We start from the raw sequence: 25,210 nt of genomic DNA, 5'->3' as shown, positions 1-25,210 counted from the left end.
TGGCAGTACACCGTGTGCTTTCGTGCAGTGATCATGGTAAATTTTAAACGTGTGTCAGAAAGCGACATACCAAAAAAATATATCGATTACAGTTTACAAATTAATCAATGGTTTCTTAAACCAATCGGTGCATGGCCAAAAATAAATACATCGAGTTCAATGTACAAAATCATGATATTACTACAAATTTTTATTTGTTTAAGTTTGTTAGCAGTCACAATGATACCGTGTTTGTTATATGTGTTATTTGAACCAGTCAATATCAAGCAAAAACTGAGTGCCGTCGCACCACTATTTTATAGAATTATGGGTGCGATACATTACTGGATGCTGCTCAAGCGTAGAAATGACATTCACAAATTAATACAACACATGGAGACAGATTGGAATCTTGTGCAAAAGATCGACGAACGTGAAGTGATGCTGCAACATGCCAAGTTCGGTCGTTTCATAGTAATAATCTGTGCGGTAATTATGCATTGCGGTTTATTTCTGTTTAGCATAGGGAGATCGATGAGAACTACAACCATTATCATTGGCAACGAGACTTTCAAGACGCATGCAACGAATTGTCCGATTTACAGCAAGATCATCGATACGAGATTTAGCCCTGTGAATGAAATCGCATTAGTTCTGCAAAATCTAACAACGTTAGTTGCGAGTTTCTCTACTGTTGGTGGTTGCAGTTTGGCTGCTGTCTTTGCGAAACATGCTTCTGGTCAACTGAACGTTTTGTACCTGTGGCTACAAGAACTTGTTGAAAGTAAAAAAAAAATTAATACAAATCGAAAATTGGCCGCTATTGTAGAACATCATCTAAGAGTATTAAGGTAATTCACATACGAACATTGCTGAAAATATACATGTCCTATGTATCTGAGAATTTTCAAATTTTTTGAATAATTTAATTATTAATTTAATTATTTGAAATAAATATTTTTGTCAAAATAAAAGTAAATTTTTTTTTTCTGAATCACTAAAAGAAAATCTTAACGTTGTATGCATAAGAAAGCATTAGTTCAATATACCGATAACTTATTTATATAAAATAAGAGTTCCATTACATTTATATGTTTCAGTTTTATATCACGTGTGGAAAGTATTATGCATAAAGCTTCTCTTGCAGAATTAATGGGATGCACGATAATCTTGTGTTTAATGGGATATTACTCTATTATGGTAGGCTAACAATCATAAAAATTTGAAAATCTAATAAAATATATATCTATTAAATGTCATTCATTTTTGAAACGTAAAATATATTGCTATTCTTTCATAAAATATGTACTGATAACTATATAAATTGCGACAAAAATGAGATTATTTTAATTTTTAGGCTTGGGAAACGTTCGATACCGCCAAAATAGCATCTTACGTCATTGTATATTTATCGATGGCTTTCAATATTTTTATATTTTGCTACATCGGAGAGATTATAACAGAACAGGTCGAGAATAGAAAGATATTACAACCAAGAAATATCAGATTTTAATATTTTTTGGTAATTCAGTCAATGATCGCGTACATCATAAAATTTTAATGCAAGTGTTGGAAGTTTTTTTCGCTGAAGTAGGACTATTTCCCTAAAACTAAAAATATGATCCTATCAGCAAAGAAAACTACCAAATTAAAAAATAAACAAATGCAATTGGTTCTTATCTTTATGTGTGTGTGATTTCAATGGACTTATATTTAAAACGTACTAGAATAGGTATTTGTAGTAAATAATTGGTATATAAAGGTTACGAGTCAGATAATATATATTAATAGTTAACTAACATCGAGATAATGAAAACGAGACATATTAAACGGACATTATATTATAAACAAAATACAAATTACAAAGAAATGATAAAGAAATCGAAATAACACATTGACTATTAAATCAAAACAACTAGTGAGGCTTTGTGATGACTTTTCAATAATGAGGAACAAATTTTATCTATGTATTAACGATTTGCAAATTATGACTTCTAACGAAACCATAAATATCATTCAAGATACAACTATTACATCTGCAACAAGTAACGTTCACAAAAGTTGTTCTTCCCTCGAATAGTTTTTCTTACTTTTATGTATCATATATTTTTTGAATTTCATATGTTGTAATATTGAGAATGACTCAAGCGAGGTCGAAACGTCTAATTGTTTATAATTTCTTTGTAATTTGTATTTTGTTTATAATATAATGTTCGTTTAATATGTTTTCGTTTTTATCTCGATGTTAGTTAACTATTAATGCATATTATTTGGCTCGTAACCTTTCTATATCATTTATTTTTAATTTATTGAGCCATATCCTTAAATAATTTTTTTATTTATATTACATTTCTCAACAAAATTAAAGAATCACTTGTTCCACCCTGCAAAAATAGGCAAACTTTGAGATAGAATAACTTCGTCAAAATCGTCATCGTATCGAGATGTTTAAAAAAGCATTTTAAAGCTTGAAATCTCTACTTTTCAGACCTGTACTTCAAAAAACGGTCTTATTGATATTTCGTGAAGTTGCACAATCATAAATAAAAGTGTGTCAAAACTAAAAATTTTTTACAAAATTTGCCAATTTCCACGGAGCCAAGTAAAAATTGTGCACAAATGCGGTTTACAGCTTTCGAAAGAGTGAATCTTTACCTTCAATTTGCTTTTTGCTGAGCTCTGTACGATTTTTTTTCACCGATTATTCAACGTTGAAATAAAAAGGCCATTTTTACTTAAACGTTAAATAACTCGGTGAAAAAAAATCGTACAGAGCTCAGCAAAAAGCAAATTGAAGGTAAAGATTCACTCTTTCGAAAGCTGTAAACCGCATTTGTGCACAATTTTTACTTGGCTCCGTGGAAATTGGCAAATTTTGTAAAAAATTTTTAGTTTTGACACACTTTTATTTATGATTGTGCAACTTCACGAAATATCAATAAGACCGTTTTTTGAAGTACAGGTCTGAAAAGTAGAGATTTCAAGCTTTAAAATGCTTTTTTAAACATCTCGATACGATGACGATTTTGACGAAGTTATTCTATCTCAAAGTTTGCCTATTTTTGCAGGGTGGAACAAGTGATCCTTTAATTTTGTTGTATAGTGTATAATGAAGAATCACACTGAACGCTCACTGTATTGTCTGCTGGACGCCGCCAGTAATAGAAAAACATGGAATATAACACTTTTATATTAATAGAAAGTATACTAAAATGTAAGTAAGGGATAAAGGGGATAAGATGACAAAGTGGAAAAAAAATAAATTGTTAATATTAATTAGGCTACAAGTTAATAACAGATAATAAGCTAATAAATTTACTAAAAGCTTTGAATAATAGCAAACCATCTCTTCTAATTTGATTTCAACTTTTACAAAAGAAGATAATATAATACAAAATACATTTAGGATATACTCATATGTAATTTTTTGCTGTTAATTTAAAGAATAAAATAATTGCAGAATATATTTTCACTTATCAAATTACACTATAATATAAGTACTACAGCTAAGAATGTATAGAACAGCATAACAATATTTTTCATTATTCGCCTTACAAAATTTTTATTAAATATATAATTAAATAAAATGATTGCAAGCAAGATGACTTTTAGTTGAAATCAAGATTATAGAATTGACATATTTAAAAAAATTAATTTTCAAAAAAATCTAATTATTCATTTAACAATTTTTTAAATAGATAATAAGTAAGGTTATAGTAAATCTGAAAAAAATTCCTTTATGTCATCACAGAATTAAAGAAAAATTAATAAACCCTAAAATTATCATCTTACTTCTTCTTTCTCTTACGTAATTTTTAATAAAACTAAATACATCTCTTTGACATCTTGCTAATTTACATCGACAATTTTTTTCATGGAGAATTTAAATCTTCTTTTCTATCAATTTGTTAGTGCAAACGTGTTGGGGAAATGGCATATATGACTAACTGGTATAATCTACATCACAAAACTGCACGTGGTCTCATTCTGATTATCGCCCGATCGAATAATGTAATTAAGATTACAGCGGGAAAATTATTCCACTTATCCATCGCAACCTTTGGTGATGTAAGTAATGCACATACCGTTGTTTCCTTTGACTGAGAAAAAACATCTTTCTTTCGGTTTAATAAATTATACATTCTGTGTACCTTATTTTAAAATTTAAATTTAAATAAAAAATAGAACTCTCGAGAATGTCAATAACAATAAACAAACAGGCTAATGAGAGTCAAAAACTGCGGTAGTTAGTGCGAGTTTAAAATTCTTTATTACAATATAATTATAAATTTAATCAAACGTTTCGGCTACTATTTGAGCCATTTTCAATGATATAAATAATACCCCTTCAAATTCCATGTAGGATGGTCATCAATTAGCTGCACAGGTGTAGCAACACATCATCTCCATTAGACAAAAAATTAGTTGGTTTTTTGGTGATTAATGGACAACAGTGCAGCAAATTAAATAGATATAAGTCACACCAAAATTTTTTTTTTTTTTATCTCATTTGACTATTGTCCGTTGACTTTGTATCATTTTATTCTACACGTATGATGTTATAAATTCTTTTGATGTGACTTATATCTATTTAATTTGCTGCACTGTTGTCCATTAATCACCAAAAAACCAACTAATTTTTTGTCTAATGGAGATGATGTGTTGCTACACCTGTGCAGCTAATTGATGACCATCCTACATGGAATTTGAAGGGGTATTTATATTATTTATATCATTGAAAATGGCTCAAATAGTAGCCGAAACGTTTGATTAAATTTATAATTATATTGTAATAAAGAATTTTAAACTCGCACTAACTACCGCAGTTTTTGACTCTCATTAGCCTGTTTGTTTATTGTTATTAATCTTATTTTAAATTATGATTATCTTACATGAATTGTAAAGTTTTGTTAAACTATCAGTGCCTTTCTATAAGCGACACAAATGACACGGTGTAACATAGTGTATCAGTACGTCTTTGTTGTTCGCCAATGTTAAATAAAAATGAGATCAATGTACTGTGTCGCATGTTGGAAGGCACACTATATATTATGTTTAAAACATTCACACATTGTATTATATATGAGTAGTTAAATTTAATGTCACATTTTAATAAATCTATATATTTGTAACTTTTAAATGTAATATATATTATTTTAGCTTTCTCTGCAGAAATAAGTATATTGTTATTCCAGGTAATCAAAACTTCCATGGTCTATTTAAATTTTTTACGTACAATGACTATGTAAAAAATGGTTACGTGAAATGTAAGTTAAGAAATATACATATGATATATTTTACACATATAGAACCAATTATTATAACTTGAAAAAGATATAACAATTTATTGCACAAATTAAAAATTCAAAATCGATGATGTTAAAAACATTAATACAGAGATTTTCAGGAAACATTTACAATCATTTTCCATTCACTACAAACTTCTTGCAAAAAAATTTCAATTTTAACTGGGCTTTTATACTCATAAATTGGTCTATTGATAAAAATAATAGATATTTATGTTATTCATGTATGCAATATAACGATATCAAATATTATACAATTAAAGAATTCTTAAAACATATAGAAAAATTACAAAAGGATAAGCGTCCTATATTCTGTATGAGACACTATGCAACAAAGATTAATAAATAAATTCTACCATTATATTAAAATCGATATAATGAGTTATTAATTTTCAAAAACATCTATCTTATGATTTTTTTCATGCCTATATTAATTTCCACTTGCGAAGTATTAATTTTCTATAAGAAATATAAAATTGATCGAATAACTTAAATAACAGAAGGCTTAATTTTCGAGAATACATGGAAAATATATGTACAGGGTCTCCAAAAAGTCCGGAAACGGTTGAATATCTTGAAAACGAAGCATTTTTGAGAAAAATGTTTCAGACAAGAATTGTAGGGTTTAATATGATGTATTTACTAATCTAATCAGTTTGACCTTGGGTGCCGTCGCCAAGGTCAAATCAAGGTCACGTAGAATTTTTTTAATGGAACCCCCTATTTTTTATTACATTTTCTTGCAGCTTACCTCGAGAGCTTTTCAAAACACTATAATAAAATATTTTTCCATTAAGTACTTTTCGAGTTATAAGGCTCGAAAGTTACAGTACCGCCGGCATTAGCATTACCCAAAGTACACCACGAGGTCGCACGGTCGGATTTATACCTCTTGTGTGCGTGCGTGCGTGCATACACGACACATCTTTGTTCATAAACAAAGCATTGCTGATTACTTTAGAACAAATAAGCAATGTAATGAATAATTTCTATGAACATTTAGCTCATTGTTAAACGGTAGAAGGGAGACACTTCGAACATTTAATTAATTGAAGAAATGGAATAATCCAATATCTAAAAAGTATGTCACTGTCACTCGCGCACGCGTATACGTACACACACACACACACAAGAGGTGTAAATCCGACCGTGCAACCTCCACGTGGTGTACTTTGGATAATGCTAATGCCGGTGGTACTGTAACTTTCAAGCCTTATAACTCGAAAAATACTTAATGGAAAAATATTTTATAACACTGTTTTGAGAAGCTCTCGAGGTAAGCTACAAGAAAATGTAATAAAAAATAGAGGGTTCCATTAAAAAAATTCTACGTGATCTTGATTTGACCTTGGCGACGATACCCAAGGTCAAACTGATTAGATCAGTAAATATATCATATTAAACCCTACAATTCTTGTCTGAAACATTTTTCTCAAAATAACTTTTTGGAGACCCTGTATATATTTTATATGATTCTTCGTTTGTTACTTTCGATCTGAAAATGTTCTAGCGTCTTTTGCGTTTTTATTAATATATGCGTTATTTTTGAAAACATTAATACATATATGTGATTTTTTTGTATTTGAGATGTGACTCTCATTAGCCGTTTTTTCTCCTTTTTAATAGAAATTATATATTTACCTTTTTAATAATAAAAGAAGTAAGACTGCATATAACCGAACAGAGAAGAACATAGCAGGTATCTAAAGTACATTCACATTTCTACGAACGTATTCTCTTCGTGACGCGTAATTCTCTTTCCCCAACTGGTATTTTAAATTCGCGACAAACAATTATTGATCGGAAATGAAACCCTTTTGTAGTAGTTATAATATTAGGCTTATTCATCAATCGTTTTCGAAGGTGTGCACAATGTGTTCTATTTCACATTCATTTATGGCACAAAGAACTGTCCATTCGTGACGCGCATTGCGTGTTATGAAATAATCATACTAATTATGTAGACTGGTAGTGGAAGCTTTTCATGGTGATACAGATCGATTCTTTGTTATTCACTAAATACAAAGGAAAATAGAACGATGTTTGTGTCACAAAATAGAGAGTATCGAATATGTGACAGAAAGTGTTGGATTAAATAAATATATCGATTACAGTTTGTGATCAGATATACTGAATAATGATTGTTTTTTCTTACAGTACTGCAACAGAATATATTGTAAATACCGATGAAAACATGCTGTCAAGCTGGATCTTGGATGCTTCCAATATAATTTCGTGTGAATTTATATTACGTACGTAGATCTTTAAAAGCGAGCCAACATTTTTTTTCAGACTTACAACACAAACTCTAATAAACTACTGCAGTACTATCATGAGTTAAATTGACTAACAATCTAACAATTCTGATGGTCATAACATCTTGGATCTTAATAATGTCGACTGACATATTAAAATTTATCACTGACTTATTAAAAGTCTATAAATAATTAATTTATCAAACAAAATACACTTAAAGAGCTAAAAACCAGTTAAGTAACAAAGAGTTTTAATATTCAACACATAAAAATAAAAATAAAAATAATTACATACAGTACAAATGTTTCGTGTCTTGTGTTATAATATAGCGAGTCAATAAATTAAAATAATCAAATTAGTCGTTGAAAAATTCTCGACAGTAGGACAGTAATAATTTAAAAAGTGACCGTTAACAAAAGAAAATTGATACCTAATTGTAAGTACATAAATCTGACAATATATATAAATATAATAATGTACCTTATCTTACATAAATGTTGAGAATCAATTAATAAAAAGAAACAGTTAATAAAAAGATGTTATATAATTAATTTATATTGCGAAAAATATTACCTCGGTCGAGAGTCAAACACTGACATTCCATACCTCGGTAGTCTAAAGACGGAGAGAGTGCCAGAGTCCGGGTTCCACTCCCGGCCGAGATAATATTTTTCATAATATAAATTAATTATTTACAAATTTTTAATATGTCATTTACAGATTATAATGTCATTCAACATTTAAAACCAAGATGCTATGAGCATAAAAATTGTTAGATTGTTAGTCAATTTAACTCTTGATAGTACTGCGGTAGTTCACTAGAATTGCGTTATAAGTCTGAAAAAAAAACTTCGGCGCACATTTAAGAATCTACATACGTAGTATATGTTTAATAAATTCATACGAAATTATATTAGAAGCATCCAAGATCCAACTTGACCGTTATGGCATGTTTTCATTAGTATTAGTTAAAAACTCTCACGGGGTCTAATAAGATTTGATAGAATATATTGTCGTCTAAGCTAAGTGTGAAAAACGTATATTAGGAAACTTTTAATTTTACCATTATATATGTATCGGTTCAGCCGTTACTGAGATATGATCATCTCAATCCTCCGAATTTCTCAGATTCGCGCCTGGCTTAGCGCCGAGACACTACCGTGTCTCCAGATGTAATATATTTTAGAACATTTCGTTATATATTTCAATATTATAATGTACATGTAAAGTATTAAATGTAAAACATTTAGAAAATATGCCTAAAATTATGAATAATATTGGCAATTTAATGCATCGATGTAAATGGAATATATGAAGTGATAACTTCATACTAATATCGCTCAACGTCTCCCTAAAAAAACAATTCTGATTTGCATGAATTGTTTTTTAAGTTCAATAATGAAATTTTCTGTGTCCACATAATTTTTATTTTTGTACTCATTATTCATGTAATCAAGAAAACCCAAACCTAAGGTCGAAACGTATGTGTTATCATTTGTTTGTATTAATTATATAGAATGAAATAGTACATAGTGCAACAGTGGGGGACAGTTGTTTATAGCACGGGACGGGCGAGCCCACGAGCGAAATGAAAAAAAAGTTTTTTTCATCACGCGCGCACGTAATGTGCCCTACTACCATATACCGTGACGTTTTGCGTGCGGGAAATAGCCAATACCTCAAGCCGTTGAGTTATCTCTAATCCCACTCTTCTGCGTAAAAACGTTACTGTATAGGGCACATTACGAGCACTTGTAATGAAAAATTTTATGTGTAGCGAGTGGGAGTATATTTGTTCATAGCGCCGGACTCGCTTCGCTCGTGCGCTCGCCCGTCCCGCGCTATAAACAACTATCCCCCACTGTTACACAATGTACTATATACACACTAATATCCCGTGTTGGTTCAAAAAAGATAACTACAATTCAGTAATTTATTCTTCAGTATTTAAATTGTCTCACATTAATTTATTTATAATTATATTATTGGCGCAGTACAATATAATATTTTTTAAAATTATATTATGATAACATAATGTAAGGCAACCGGGTTAGTCACTTGCTCGTATCACGCGGCTAACTTGCCGATAGCAAACTGATTTTAGTTTATTCCCCGCCGTGAGAGGGAAGCGATGCGTTTCCGAGAGCGCACATTCTTCTTCTTCCGTTTTGACGACAGTTCTAAATGTTCTCGTGAGCCGGACTGACCGACAGACTGAACACGCCAGTTTATGTTATCCTGACGATTTCTTAATAAAGTGTTTTATACAGTCACTAGTACACGCCTTTTATGCACAACCATCTGACTCTCTCATCCTACAATAATTATATTAATATATTAGAAAAACAAATCTATTATCACAAAATTAAAATTAAAAGAATAGAATTAAAACTAAAATTAAATTAAATTAAATATGTATGCATGAATATTAAATTTTTAATATTCATGCATACATATTTTAAATCAAAGTTTTTTTTCCGTAAATATCAATTACGATCCAAATATGATTTCAATTATTTTCTTTTTAATCAATGATAAATGATATATAAGATCTAAATATGTAAATAAAAGAACATTTTAATAAAAATTTTTTTAATTATGTGATGTACCGTATAAGAGTTTTACAAAAAAAAATATGAAAAAATTCGAAAGGAAAGCTTTAACTTGTATTTTTACAGCAAAGCGGTCTGTCTGAAGTACAAAATCTATAGTACTTAACTTCATCAATATTAATGAAGAAAAGTTTGAAGTTTTTATATATACAATATTTAAACTCCACGGCCGTACATATCAATTGTATGTATCAATCATACCCAATTAAGTCCCAAACGCGCTTTAGATGTAATTAAAATTTTTGCTCCGGACTGAAATATCCGTAGCAGTAGTCGAAAATTAATAATGTTAATCAGTTTGTAATTAAATTTAAATTCACAATATAATATAAATAAAAGTTAACGAATATAATTAACTATACTATGTGAAAGAATAGTAATGGTGTTATTGATGCCATAAAATTATTCAAAAATTAAAGGAGCAGTACAGACAAAAAGTCGTACTGACATCTCCATCTATTTGTAATATTTCCTTTATTTCACGGTATTAAGTAGGCATATCTTGAATATAATTCTTTAAATAAACAATAAATTCCGATTATTGAAACTTTTATCATCATTTTTAAATAATAAAAATCAATTAATTTAGTCTGTTGATCAGGACGCGAAAAACTTAATTAAAATATATATATTTCGAATCAAAATATTTGTTAAGTTGAAGCACTTTCAATGACACGAATCTTTCCTGTTCATGGCACCTCCACTCATACGCGAAATTTACTCAGACTTCAAGCAATAGAAACTTTTAATGAGAAAATATATCGATTGAATATATGCTCCTCTCACAATCAGAATAAGGGTGCTTCAATATGGAATGATATTTTCCACGTAATGCACATCGCATAACCAATCAGATACGTTCCACACTTTCTGTTTCTCGGAATTGAATGTTCTCATTGGTTTTGTACAATTACGAAGAAAATGCTAATCCATATGAAAGTCGTTTATAATGCTAGACCGATCACCAAACTCTTCTGAAGATTAGCGCAGGCGCTTCGTTATATTCCGGTACGATGAGTAGTCTATCCGTGGCAGTATACAGAGTGTTTTCGTGCAGCGATCATGTCAAATTCAGAACGTGCAACAGAAAGCGACATACCGAAAAAGAATACCGATTACAATTTACAAATTAATCGATGGTTTCTAAAAGCAATCGGTGCTTGGCCACAAATAGATGAATCGAGCTTAGTGTGGAAAATTTTGATATTACTACAAATTTTTATTTGTTCGAGCATAGTAGCATCCAACATGATACCGTGTTTATTGTATGTGTTATTTGAGAAAAAGAATATCAAACTAAAACTGCGTGCTTTTGTGCCATTGCTTCATAGAATTATGGGCTCGATAGATTATTGGGTACTACTTAAGCGTAATGGTGAAATTCACAAATTAATACGACATATAGAGGAAGATTGGTGTCTCATACAGGAACTCAATGATCGTAAAATAATGCTACAACATGCCAAATTTGGTCGTTTCGTTGCTATAATTTGTGGGATAATGATGCAGAGTGGTTGTATACTGTACAGCTTAGGACAATTGATGCAAACTATTACCATCACCATCGGTAACGAAACTTTTACATCGCGTCCGACGGCATGCCCGACTTACAGTAAAATTATCGATACGAGATTTAGTCCTGTAAATGAAATCGCGTTGATTCTGCAAAACCTAACAATGGTAATAATGACTACCTCTACTGTCGGTGCTTGTAGTCTGGCTGCTGTCTTCGCGATACATGCTTGTGGTCAGTTGAATGTGTTGTACGCGTGGCTAAATGAACTAGTTGAAAACCAGACGAAGAGAAATGATAAAGCTGAACGGAAACTGGCTGCTATCGTAGAACATCATCTGAGAATATTGAGGTATTTTACACGACATTCGTTAAAAAATTCATCTCTAGTGCCTTATAATTTCAAACAATCATTTAATTAAAATAAATAATTATTTAAAATATTTGCGTTAAGATTAGAATAAATTCATCTTCAATGGTAAAATTAATGTCAAATGACTTAAATTCACTTTTCTTCTTTATAGATTATTAAAATCTGTTGTTAAATATATATTTGAAAAATATAAATTCAGAGTGTGTCGATACCTTATTTATTAAAATAATTTTAGAATAATAATGTTTAGAATATATTATATACGTACGTTTCAGTTTTATATCGGAAGTGGAAAGTATTATGAATAAAATTTCTCTTGCGGAATTAATTGGATGCACGATGGTCATGTGCTTTCTTGGATATTATGTTATTATGGTACGCTAGAGATGTAAGAAAATCTTATTAAACACATCAAAATATGATTTATTCACGAGAAGGTAATCGAAATTCTTTACAAAATGTGTATAAAAACGATAAATCATACGATAAAGATTAATCCATATTTTAATTCTTATACGGTAAAAAACATTCTGTATTTGTGTTAAAACTAGTCATTCTTAAAGCTATTGTGGTAAATGATTAATTTTTATATTAATTTAACATAATGTGATTGTATTGTTTGGATATTTTTTGCTGTTCAATACATATTACTATTAAAGAAACACAATTTACAAGTAGGAAAACATTTAACGTAAAAATAAAATAATGTGTTTCAGAACGTAAGCTTTAAGATAAGTGAATAAAAAGTACATCAAATATACTTTCACGATTTTTCCAATTGTGTCTAAATATCTCATTTTTAATGTTAAATTATTACGTAACATTTGCATTACTTTGTAACATATTCCAGCTCTTGTACTAAAATTATATAAAATTATATAAAATCTCGAGTGAATCATTAGACACGTAAAATGTATATTAGTAAAAAGATGAACAAGACCCTTTTTTTTTTAGACCATTAAACCTCTCAAATGTTAAAAATAATTAAATGAAAAAAGATTCAACCTATAAAAGCTAATTTAATTATTAATCTACATATATTATAGCTCTTTTTGTGATTATGTGTGAATTAATATAATATTAAAATTTATCATACCGCTTTGCCATTAACGTCAGTTTAGACTGTCATTTGTTTTTAAAATGAAGATGAGTACAAATCATAATGAATTTTTTAATTACTTTTAACATATAGATAGATACATCAAAAAGATACAGAAATAATTGTACGATATTTGTCTAAAATGACATTAAAATAATAGCAGAGCAGTAAAATGAACAAAAATATTTTATTCGTTCAATTTTTTTTACGAAAAAGATTCAGTATATTATAATGTGATGTGTCTAGATAAATAATTAATAATTAATAAATAATTAATTTATGAGAATCACAAATTTTTGTTTATATAATTATTTTTGACATTTCTAATGACTATATAATGCAAAAAAATTGTTTACGGTAAATAAAAGGCGGGGCCAAAAAACTTATTGGTCTTCCTCTTTCAAGAAAATTTTTTTAACTGCGTAGGAATGGGAAACACTTGATACAGTGAAAATAACAGGTTACCTTTTTGTATATTTATCAATGGGTTTCAATATTTTTATATTCTGCTACATCGGAGGAATTGTCACAGAACAGGTAATACGTCGAGATATAAAACCTACCGAAACAAAAACAAACCACATCTTAATATTTTCTTAGCAATGCAGTAAATAGTTTAAGAAAAGAATAAAATATCACACTATACATTAACAAAAAAATTTTTATTAAATTGTAATTTTTATAATAAAATTCTACTATTTCTAATAAATTTAAATACTTCTGTTTTCTTTAATATTACGGTAATTCAAATTATCGAATTCTTACTGATAGAAAATTTTATTTCAAATTAGTGCAAACTTGTCGGTGAAATGGCATACATGACTGATTGGTATAATCTACATCATACAACTGCACGTGGTCTTATTCTGATTATTGCCCGATCGAATAACGTAATTAAGATCACAGCAGGAAAGATATTCCATTTATCCATTGCAACCTTTGGTGATGTAAGTAGAACAAGTATATCGTTTCTTTTTCTAATTAATAAATTGTATCTTCCATGTACTTTATTAATTTTAAATTATGATCGTCTTATAATAATTGCACTTTAAAATACCCATTACTTTTAAAACATCTATATATTAAATTATACATGAGTGTGTTTGGTTTAAAATATAAAATTTTAAAAAATCTATAAATATCTATAAATATAGAATTAACATAGGTATAAACATTTTTGCTTTTTAGAAGCAAGTATATTGTTGTTTTAGGTAATTAAAAGTTCTATGGTATACTTAAATATTTTGCGAACAATGACTGTGTAAACGATGATTATGTGAAATATAAGTTAGAAAATATACGAACTGTAAATATAACATTTTATTTACACCTAATTAGTATACTCTGAAAATAAAATTTATTCACATATTGCACGAATTGCACAAAAAAATAGAGATTACCGTACTAAAAATTATTAGTATAGAGATTTGCAGGCATCATTTATTATTAATTTTCTTCGTAAGCATAAATTATTTTGTAATTGGGTTTGAGCATATAACGCCCACCAAATTCAATTTTGGCTTGGATTATACTTTTAGGCTCAATTAGGCGACCTATTAGTTGCGATTAAATTTAGAATAGAATCTACATCTAATTTTGCATATTGTGTAAGATAGAAAACTTTTAAAGAAATAAAATACGCATATATAGAAAATATGTATTAGATATATATATATTTTTTCTATATATATCTATTTTACTTTTTCAAATATTTTTTATGAACTCAATAAAATTATACAAAATCCTGCTTCAAACTTAATTATGAATTATAGATCCTGTAAAGTGAGATTTATAACACAATATTAAAACAAAATAACTGTTGTTCATGTTCTTAGAAAGAAACATAACGACATCAAGTATATTATATATAGTTACGCGGCAATTATGCGATTATGTGTAAAACGTAAAAAAATTCTAAATATAATATACTTGTCTAATATAATATTATACTATATAGGACACTATGCGCGCAACAAACATAAATTGATAAATGAAATCAATAATTATACGTCGAAATCAACGTTATGAGTAAGTAATATACTTTCAAAGATATACACTACTAATTTATAATTTTCTAATGTGTGCCACTACTCAAATCAAATTTCTAAATCATCCTGTAATATAAAATACCTACAGAATCTGTAATAATAAACGTCCACAATTAAGCGATCAATAAAAGCTCGAAGTTTTTTTACGTACAATTTAGAAACGTCGTAATACAACCGTATATAAATGCCAATCTACTACATTTTTGCTTGAATCAAAAGATTCATAGTTGTACATAATCGAAGGTTAATAAGTTAATTACTTTACGATTACGTTTACATTCACTATATATATATATATATATATATACATACATATATATATTAAACACTTTCATATCACGGAAAGAATTATATCTTAAAATTTACCATGAAAATATGGTAATCGGGACAATATTATATTTCGAAGAATTTTTATGTACATCTCTCACATTTATTAATAAAACTACAATAAAATATAAAATAAGTATGATTCATTTTACTGAAGTGCATGGTAAAAATCTTTAAATTTATTGTATTGTACCATAATTACTATATTTTCAAGGTAAATTTTAAGAAATGCTTCTCTCCGTGATAGGCACTTCCACGAATCTTTCCTCACAATATTCATGACACGCGATATTCACTCGAACTTCAGGCAATAGAAACTTTCAACGAGCAAATACATCGATTGAATATACGCCTCCATATCGGAGTAAGGGTACTTCTATATGAATTGATACTTTCCGCTCAACCAATCAGAGACGTTCTATATTACGAAACTGAATGTTTTTATTGGTTACACGATACACGTTGTGAAGAAAATATCATAGTCTATATAGAAGCCCTTTATAATGTTAGACCGATTATCAAACTGTTCTGAAGATTGGCGCAGGCGCTTCTTCATATTCCGGTACTATGAGGTGTCCATCCATGGCAGTATACTGTGTGCTTTCGTGCAGTGATCATGTCAAATTCCAAATATGCATCAGAAAAGGAAAAACCGGAAAAACACATTGATTATAGTTTACAATTTAATCGATGGTTTCTTAAACCAATCGGTGCATGGCCAAAAATAAATACATCGAGTTCAATGTACAAAATCATGATATTACTACAGATTTTCATTTGTTCAAGCATAATAGCAGTACCAACGATACCGTGTGTATTATATGTGCTATTTGAAGCAGAAAATATCCAGCAAAAACTGAATACCATGATGCCACTGATCAACAGATTTATGAGCTCAATGCATTACTGGGTGTTGCTCAAACGTAGGGATGACATTAAAAAATTAATACTACATATGGAGACAGATTGGAATCTCGTGCAAAAAATCGACGAACGTGAAGTGATGCTACAACATGCCAAGTTCGGCCGTTTCATTACCATAATCTGTGGGATAATGCTGCAGGGCGGTTGCTTATTGTTCGCCTTAAGGCAATCGATGAAAACTGCTATCATCATCATTGGTAACGAGACTTTTACAACACATCTGACAACGTGTCCGATTTACAGCAAAATCATCGACACGAGATTTACTCCTCTGAATGAAATCGCGTTGGTTCTGCAAAACATGGTAATATTAGTTATAAGTTTTTGTACTGCCGGTGGTTGCAGTCTGGCTGCTGTTTTCGCGATACATGCTTGTGGTCAGTTGAACGTACTGTACACGTGGCTACATAAATTAGTTGAAAGCCAAACAAAGGGAAATGATGCAGCTGAACAAAAACTGGCTGCTATCGTGGAACATCATCTTAGAATATTGAGGTATTTCACAAGCAGGCACTTGGTAAAAAAAAAATACATTTTCTAATATTCTATAAAAAAACTTCTAAATTACCACTTAAATTAATAATTAATAATTTAAAGACAAATATATGTGTTTAAATTAGGTGTTGCTCATACGTAGCAATAAATTAATTTTCTTTTTCATGTGGATTGCTAGAAAGAAATTCATTGTGTGTGTTCATGAAAGTATAAGTTCAATGAACCGATGGCTTATGTATAGAAAAATTTTACTGCGTTATATACATTTATATATTTCAGTTTTATATCACAAGTGGAAAGTATTATGCATAAAGCCGCTCTCGTGGAATTAACGGGATGCACGATAATCATGTCTTTGCTTGGATATTATACTATTATGGTACGCTATAGAAATATAAGAGAAAAAATCTTATTAGATATATCAAAATAAGATTTATTCACAAAAAAGCAAACACCACAATTTAACTATAAAACGTGTATTAAAAATATTAATTTTTATAATAAAGACGCGTTCATCTCATTTTTAATTTTACATAGTAAAAAGACATTTTGGATTTTTGTGTTAAAAAATCGGTCGTTGACAAGGTATTGTGCAGAATTTTTAACACACACACACACATATATATATATATATATATACTTATGTATTAATTTATCATGATATCATTATATTGTCTGAATATTTTTATTTACTTGATATATTTACTAATATTAAAGAAACAACATTCATAATATTATTCATTCATTACGTATAATAAAAAAATAGGTTTTAAAAAGTAAATTGTAAGAAAAATGAGTAAAATTTACTATTAATTTAACACACACACACAAACGTGAAATGTCAAGAAATGTACTTTTACTATTTCGTTTAAAATTGTATTGATGTGTTTTTAATTTTGTAAATAACATTTGTAATACATATAATACTTTCTCACATACTTTACATGAACACAAATTTGAATGGATCGATTCAGCACCTGAAGTACATTGCATTTAAAACAAATTTTCTGATTGCGTAGGCTTGGGAAACACTTGATACGGCAAAAATAACATCTTCTCTTATTGTATATTTATCGATGGGTTTCAATATATTTATATTTTGCTACATTGGAGAGATTATCACAGAACAGGTTAAGAATTAAAAGATATTGAAACTAATACCTCGATTCTGTAACACTTAATGACAGTTCGGTATCATTACGTTAACGTTGTGCAGATTTTTTTAAATTACCTGTGCGCGCGCAACAATAATAATACAAATCTGTTAGAAGTTATAAAATCGAGGTACTTATAATGTCAGATTTTAATAATTTAGCCAATGACTGCGTTCAATACACAATGTTTCATTTGTAAGTGTTAGAAGTTTTTTTTTTTTATTAAAATGAAACTATTCCTCTAGATCCAAAAGTATTATATAATTCCATCAGCGCGCGTTGTAAAAAATTACAAAATAAATGAAACACGTGGCTATTGGTTCTTGCATTTAATTTTTCTATAGATCTATGATATTAGAAATGTATTCTAATAAAAAAAGTTATTAAGCATGTTATAATAAATCACTAAGCACTTACTGAGCTATTTTGCCTGCTCAACGCAGATTATATTTTTAGAAGGAAGTGAAGTATAATATTGTTATATTAATAGAAAAAAATTCTAAAATATAATTACTTAACTTTGAATGAAAAAGAGAACATCTACTTATATTAACATTTATTTTTAACATTTTATTAATCCAATTATTTAATGTTTTTAAAAAACATTTAACTCTTATGTCAATTTATTAGTGCAAACTTGTCGGAGAAATGACATACATGACTGATTGGTATAATCTACATCATAAAACTGCACGTAGTCTTATTTTGATTATCGCTCGATCGAATGACGTAATTAAAATCACAGCGGGAAAATTATTCCGTTTGTCTATCGCAACATTTGGTAATGTAAGTAATACATATTTCCCTTATTTCATTAAATAATAAATTTTCCATATACTTTATTAATTGAATTATGATCATCTTTATAAAATTGGATTATTGAATTGAATCATCTATTATGCTTATATACTCGTATTTGATTATACAAGAGAGAGTATATACGATTAAAAATTTCAAATTTTAATCTAGTTTGTAGAATAGTATATATTGTTTTGCATTGTGTACAAACAAGCAAACCTGTTGTTTCAGGTAATTAAAACTTCTGTGGTATATTTAAATTTTTTACGAACAATGACTACGTAAAATATGGTTAGTGAAACCTAAGTTAAGAAATATGCATAATATATATTTTGTAGAATAAATAAATACTTCTTAAAAACAAGTTTTAGTAAATAAAATCAATGATTATGTAAAAAAATCTGAGATAATCAGTTATTATAAATTATTTTCAAATATATATATCTACACATATTTAAAAATTTTTTATGTTTGTATTATACTTTCAATATAAAAGGTAAAAATTTTAATTTTTCTCGAAATTTTATGTATACCTTTTTTAACAGAATGAGAAATACAATTGCACATAATTGAATGAAAAAGAACATAGTAACAGGTAAATGAAGCGTGTTTATTTCTACGAACTTTTTCTCTTCGTGACACGCGATATTCTCTTCCTAAAAGTAGTACTATTGCGAAAAGCAATTATTGATTGAACATATTATCCTTCCGAAGCAGATGTGTAATATCACGTTATTTATATATCCAATATTTTCGAAGGTTTGCTCAGGCTCTATTTCATATTCGACTTTGGTATAATGAATTCATAACAGCATATTGCGTGTTTTCATAAAATGATCATACTGAACACAAGCTGTTAGTGGGTGCTTCTCATTTAATGATAAATCGATACAAGCATCGTTCTATTTTTGTTACTCACGAAATCTAAAGAAAAATAGAATGACGTTTGCGTCAACTAGTCTTTATACAATAACACTCTGCACTAGTGCCAAACACAATTGTCGATTTGTGTTATTAAATGAAAAGCACCCAACGTATAGCAGGAAAAGTTGGATTAAATAAATATAACGATTGCAGTTTGCAATTGGATATATTGATTGTTTTTGTTATATTATTACCACTGAGAATATTGTCATCTAAACGCAAGACAGAAACGTAGTGGTAAAAATTTAAAAGTTAAGTCGAAAATTGTAAGCAAGAAGTTTTACAGAAAAATGCGAAAAAAATTATTGCGGAAAAAGTTTTATTCTAAAACTCGTATTTTTACAGCGTCTTGTTTGAAGTACACAGTTTGCAGTACTGAACATTTATAATGTGGATGAATAGAAGTTCGAAGAGAATTTTTTTACGTACAATCTGGAACCTAACAGCCGCACTAACAATAAGTAAGTACCACCATACATAAGTGTCGTGTTTAGATATTTGATTGAAATTTTTGTTCGAATCAAAAAGATTCAAAGCAGTATAAGTGAAAGGTTAATAATGTTTATGATTTTATAATTATATTCACATTCACGACATAATAAACACATTAAACCAAGAGTTAATAAATGAAATTAATTATAATGTTATATATAGAACGCCATAAAGTAATTAGTTTCAAATTATTAAAAAATTTAAGCAATATATTTTTCTAGTTTCCATGTACATATATACGTTAATAATATTTTCTATATTTTATTATGTTTTAACCTTCATTACTATTTATAAAAAATAAAACTTTCCTCATTTATTATGTTAATTAAAATGCGAAAAAAATTGATATAATAACAAAAATTATCGAATGAAAAAATCAGTTAAATTACACTTTCAACAGCACTTCCACAATCAATGTTTATGACACGCGATATTCACTCAAACTTCGAATACTAGAAACTCTCAACGAGCAAATATATCGATTGAATATACGTCCCTCAGAGGAGGGCGTTAAGAGTGCTTTGTATATATGGATTGATATTTTCCAAGTAATGAGTATCATGTAACCAATCAGAGACATTCCGCATTTTCAGTCTCACGAAACTGAATGCCCCATTGGTTACATGACATGTCTCACGAAGAAAATATTAGTTTATGTGAAAAACCTTTTACAATGTTAGACTGATCACGAAACTCTTCTGAAAATTGACGCAGGCGCTTTTTCATATTCCGTACGATGAGTTGTCCATCAGTGGCAGTACACTGTGTGCTTTCGTGCAGTGATCATGTCAAATTCCAAATATGAACCAGAAAGCGAGAGTTCGGAAAAAAATATCAATTACAGTTTGCAATTTAATCGATGGATTCTCAGATCAATCGGTGCGTGGCCACAAACAAATGCATCGAGTTCATTGTGCAAAATCATGATATTACTACAAATTTTCATTTGTTCAAGCATAATAGCAGTCACAACGATACCGTGTTTATTGTATGTATTATTTGAGGCACAGAATATTCGGCAAAAACTGAATGCCATGGGACCAGTGATCAACAGATTTGTGAGCTCGGTACATTACTGGGTGCTGCTCAAACGTAGCGATGATTTTCACAAATTAATACAACATATGGAGGTAGACTGGAATCTTGTGCAAAAGATCGACGAACGAGAAGTGATGTTACAATATGCCAAATTCAGCCGTTTCGTTACCATAATCTGTGGGATAATGATGCAGAGCGGTTGCTTATTTGTCAGCTTTGGACAATCGATGAAAACTACAACTATTATCATCGGCAACGAGACTTTTACAACACATCCGATGACGTGTCCATTTTACAGTAAAATTATTGACACGAGATTTACTCCTGTGAACGAAATCGCGATAGTTTTCCAAAACCTGGTACTACTAGTAATAAGTTTCTGTAATACCGGTGGTTGCAGTTTAGCTGCTGCCTTTGCGATACATGCTTGTGGTCAATTAAATGTGCTATATTCATGGCTACATGAATTAGTTGAAAACAAAACGAAGGAGAGTGATAAAGTTGAAAGAAAACTAGCTGCTGTTGTACAACGTCATCTAAGAATTTTAAGGTATTTTATAGGCGGACACTCAATCAAAGAAATACACATTCTTTAATATATCATAAAAAATTCTAAATTGTCATTTTAATTAATTACGTAATCATTAAAAGAAAACAGATATTCGCGTTTAAATTAGGATAAATTAATTTTTTGTTTCTTATGCATTAATAAAGGAGAATTGTGTCAATTGTATTCATGAAAAGTATAAATACAACATAACAAGAATTTATTTATAACAAAAATTTAATGTATTATTTATATACATTTACACTTTTCAGTTTTATATCAGAAGTGGAAAGTATTATGCATAAAGTTGCTCTTGTGGAATTAGTGGGAAGTACGGTAGTCATATGTTTGCTTGGATATTACATTATTATGGTGGGCTAGCAACTATAAAAATAAAAACTTAGACATATGCCATTTACTCATAAAAACCAACAAATATTGTTATATTTTATTATAAAATATACTCAAAAAATTCCAAATTTTGTACACGATAAAAATGAGCTCATATTTTAATTTTTAGGCTTGGGAAACGTTGGATACAGCAAAAATAATATCTTATGCCTTATTGTATTTATCGTTGTGTTTTAATATCTTTATATTTTGCTACATTGGAGAGATCATCACAGAACAGGTTACGAATTAAACATACTAAAATCAGTACTCTTACGCTTCTTTCAGCAACTCGGATTAACATTAATTGATGGTTAAGTCAATCATTGTTATAATGATTGACTTATGCCCGTTTTGACCAATGTAGATTAATTTTAATCTCGATTTAACTTAATGTTCGTCTTTTTCTAATTCTTAGAACTAGAAAAAAACGAAGAGTTAATTGGACCAAGATTAAACTTAATCTACATTGATAGAAATGGGTATTGATCAATCAATTCAGTATCGTTATGTTGTCGTTGCATAGTTTTTTGTACCATGTTATCCTCACAACAACATAACAATACCAATCTGTTGTTAAAAGTTATAGAATCAGCGTATGGAACAAGTTTGATTTTAACATTCTTTGATAATTCATTGATCACGTTCAACATACGATGGTTTAATTGTAAGTGTTAAAAGTTTCCTTCGTTGAACTAAAAATATAATCCAATACGTATGTACAAAAAAACCATCAAATTGCAAAATAAATGTGCAATTATTGGTTACTGCATCCAATTTTTCAATAGACATTATTAGAAACATATCATAATAAAGAATCACTGTGCGCTTACTTAGCTGTTTTTTTTTTCTATTTAATGTAATCAATATTTTTGGAAAGAATATAATATAGATAATACTGTCAGATTAACAGAAATAAATCTTAAATTATAATTACATTACTCTCTTTCAACAAAACTGAATATTTTTAACATTTTATTAATCCAATTGTTAAATACTTTCATAAAAAAATTTAATTTTTGTGTCAATTTGTTAGTGCAAACTTGTCGGCGAAATGGCGTACATGACTGATTGGTACAATCTACATCACAAAACTGCACGTGGTCTCATTCTGATTATCGCTCGATCGAATGATGTAATTAAATTTACAGCAGGAAAATTATTCCATTTATCTATCACAACTTTTGGTGATGTAAGTTATATGAATATACCTTTCCTTTGTCTCATTAAATAGTAAATTAATTTTCTATATACTTTATTAATTACGAATTATAATCGTTTCATAAGAAGTAAATTTGGAACTGAATTATGCATTATGATTAAAACGTCCATACACTTAATTACACGAGTGTGCATGATTCGAAGTTTCAAATTTTAATGCATCTTACATAACAATATATACTGCTTTGCATTGTGTAAAAACAAACGTGTTTATTTCAGGTAATTAAAACTTCTATGGTATATTTAAATTTCTTGCGAACAATGACTATGTGAAACATGGTTAGTGAAACATAAAAAAATATGCATAATATATATTTTGTAGAATAAATAAATATATCTTGAAAATAGTAAAATATAATCAATGTTTATGTAAAATCTAAGATTGTCAGTTATTAAATTATTTTCAAATATATAATGTATGTATCACATAATTTTCTATACTTTTTATTTATAATGAATAATAATAAGGCTCTGTAAGTATTAAAAAAAATAAAACAATTGAAAGGCTAAGAGCTAGTTGTGTAATAAAGAATGTAATAAAGAACATAAGTTTTAAATCAAACGTTCTTTATTACTAGACATCGGATTCTTATGCAATTTCATATTTTTTTAGAAAGCAAATTTGCGGAATTTATTCAAAAAATCCGTAGCTATCAAAGATTAATAATTTTAGAAAGATTAATAGTACATTAATAATATTTTATGATTACATTCATATTTAAACTTAATGTATACTTTGTACAACATTGTAACTTTTTTATCACCATTTATAAATAATAAAATTCTACTAATTTATATATATATATATAAAATACATATTAACCATACAGAATATCTGCGTAACAACAACGGAATGATACTTATCTGCCGTTAAAAGTTATAAAACCGAGATCTTGGAAATGTCAAATTTTGACATTTTTTTGATAAATCAATCAATAACTGCGTTTACAACATAATCTTTTATTTGCAAGTGTGTTAGAAATTTTCTTCACTGAAGCAAAGCCATTTCTTTAGATCTAAAAGTATAATCTAATAAGCGCACATCGAAAGAAAACTGTCAAATTGCAGAATAAATGAACGCAGCTATTAGTTACTGCTTTCAATTTTTCAATAGATCTATATTATTAGAAACGTATCATAACATAGAATCGTATTAAGTATATAATAATAATAATGATTCACTAAGCAACTTTGCCTGCACAACATATAGTCAAATTTTTAGAAAAAAATGGAATATAATACATTTATATATTAATAGAAAAAATCCTAATATAATCACCTTATTTTTAACGAAATTATAAATTTAATTTTAATTTTTTATTAATTCAAATGCTTGAAAATTCTTTTCATATAAAATTTAACTCTCATGTCAATTTGTTAGTGCAAATTTATCGAGAAAATGGCATATATAATTAACTGGTATAGTCTACAATCTACATCATAAAACTGCTCTCATTTTGATTATCGCCCGATCGAATAACGAAATTAAGATCACAACAAGAAAATTATTCTTATCTATTACAACTTTTGATAATGTAAGTATTGCAAATATACATTTTTTGTTTCATTAAACAGTAAACTAATTTTTCTTATACTTCATTAGTTGCAAATTATAATTGTTTTATAAGAATAGAAATGTTGATATAAATTATCAATTTATGATCAAAACATCCACACACACACACACACACACACACACACACACACACACACA

General features: G+C 28.7%; 4 protein-coding genes across 4 annotated transcripts; all 4 read left to right on the top strand.

Annotated features, from left to right (window-relative positions):
- Positions 1 to 33: 33 nt before the first annotated feature.
- LOC108782592 (odorant receptor 82a-like) lies at positions 34 to 5,228 on the top strand. The gene is made up of 5 exons (XM_018550897.1): positions 34 to 830; positions 1,080 to 1,179; positions 1,337 to 1,447; positions 3,892 to 4,047; positions 5,175 to 5,228. The coding sequence occupies exons 1-5, from the start codon at positions 34 to 36 to the stop codon at positions 5,226 to 5,228; spliced, it is 1,218 nt and encodes a 405-aa protein (XP_018406399.1).
- A 5,987-nt stretch (positions 5,229 to 11,215) lies between these two features.
- On the top strand, positions 11,216 to 14,403 carry LOC108782591 (odorant receptor 22c-like). Its single transcript, XM_018550896.1, has 5 exons — positions 11,216 to 12,018; positions 12,315 to 12,414; positions 13,565 to 13,675; positions 13,930 to 14,085; positions 14,350 to 14,403. Exons 1-5 carry the CDS (start codon positions 11,216 to 11,218, stop codon positions 14,401 to 14,403), a joined length of 1,224 nt encoding a protein of 407 aa, XP_018406398.1.
- Positions 14,404 to 16,129: 1,726 nt separating this feature from the next.
- LOC108782590 (uncharacterized) lies at positions 16,130 to 19,169 on the top strand. The gene is made up of 5 exons (XM_018550895.1): positions 16,130 to 16,932; positions 17,212 to 17,311; positions 17,952 to 18,062; positions 18,717 to 18,872; positions 19,116 to 19,169. The coding sequence occupies exons 1-5, from the start codon at positions 16,130 to 16,132 to the stop codon at positions 19,167 to 19,169; spliced, it is 1,224 nt and encodes a 407-aa protein (XP_018406397.1).
- A 1,932-nt stretch (positions 19,170 to 21,101) lies between these two features.
- Positions 21,102 to 23,769, top strand: LOC108782589 (odorant receptor 4-like). The gene is made up of 6 exons (XM_018550894.1): positions 21,102 to 21,179; positions 21,311 to 21,888; positions 22,158 to 22,257; positions 22,406 to 22,516; positions 23,312 to 23,467; positions 23,716 to 23,769. The coding sequence occupies exons 1-6, from the start codon at positions 21,102 to 21,104 to the stop codon at positions 23,767 to 23,769; spliced, it is 1,077 nt and encodes a 358-aa protein (XP_018406396.1).
- The last annotated feature ends 1,441 nt before the right edge of the window (positions 23,770 to 25,210 follow it).

The sequence above is a fragment of the Cyphomyrmex costatus genome, unplaced genomic scaffold (assembly GCF_001594065.2).
Source record: "Cyphomyrmex costatus isolate MS0001 unplaced genomic scaffold, Ccosl1.0 scaffold132, whole genome shotgun sequence".
Lineage (NCBI taxonomy): Eukaryota > Metazoa > Arthropoda > Insecta > Hymenoptera > Formicidae > Cyphomyrmex > Cyphomyrmex costatus.
This window is presented reverse-complemented; position numbering and strand designations above follow the sequence as displayed.

Excerpts from the sequence above, each read along its gene's own strand:
- LOC108782592 (XM_018550897.1), top strand. The coding sequence starts at position 34 with ATGGTAAATTTTAAACGTGTGTCAGAAAGCGACATACCAAAAAAATAT. Across the intron at positions 831-1,079 it reads CATCATCTAAGAGTATTAAG|TTTTATATCACGTGTGGAAA; the intron begins GTAATTCACATA and ends TATATGTTTCAG. Across the intron at positions 1,448-3,891 it reads GAGAGATTATAACAGAACAG|TGCAAACGTGTTGGGGAAAT; the intron begins GTCGAGAATAGA and ends TCAATTTGTTAG.
- LOC108782591 (XM_018550896.1), top strand. The coding sequence starts at position 11,216 with ATGTCAAATTCAGAACGTGCAACAGAAAGCGACATACCGAAAAAGAAT. Across the intron at positions 12,019-12,314 it reads CATCATCTGAGAATATTGAG|TTTTATATCGGAAGTGGAAA; the intron begins GTATTTTACACG and ends CGTACGTTTCAG. Across the intron at positions 12,415-13,564 it reads TTGGATATTATGTTATTATG|GAATGGGAAACACTTGATAC; the intron begins GTACGCTAGAGA and ends TTAACTGCGTAG.
- LOC108782590 (XM_018550895.1), top strand. The coding sequence starts at position 16,130 with ATGTCAAATTCCAAATATGCATCAGAAAAGGAAAAACCGGAAAAACAC. Across the intron at positions 17,312-17,951 it reads TTGGATATTATACTATTATG|GCTTGGGAAACACTTGATAC; the intron begins GTACGCTATAGA and ends CTGATTGCGTAG. Across the intron at positions 18,873-19,115 it reads CTATCGCAACATTTGGTAAT|GTAATTAAAACTTCTGTGGT; the intron begins GTAAGTAATACA and ends CTGTTGTTTCAG.
- LOC108782589 (XM_018550894.1), top strand. The coding sequence starts at position 21,102 with ATGAACCAGAAAGCGAGAGTTCGGAAAAAAATATCAATTACAGTTTGC. Across the intron at positions 21,180-21,310 it reads ATGGATTCTCAGATCAATCG|AATATTCGGCAAAAACTGAA; the intron begins GTGCGTGGCCAC and ends TTTGAGGCACAG. Across the intron at positions 21,889-22,157 it reads CGTCATCTAAGAATTTTAAG|TTTTATATCAGAAGTGGAAA; the intron begins GTATTTTATAGG and ends TACACTTTTCAG.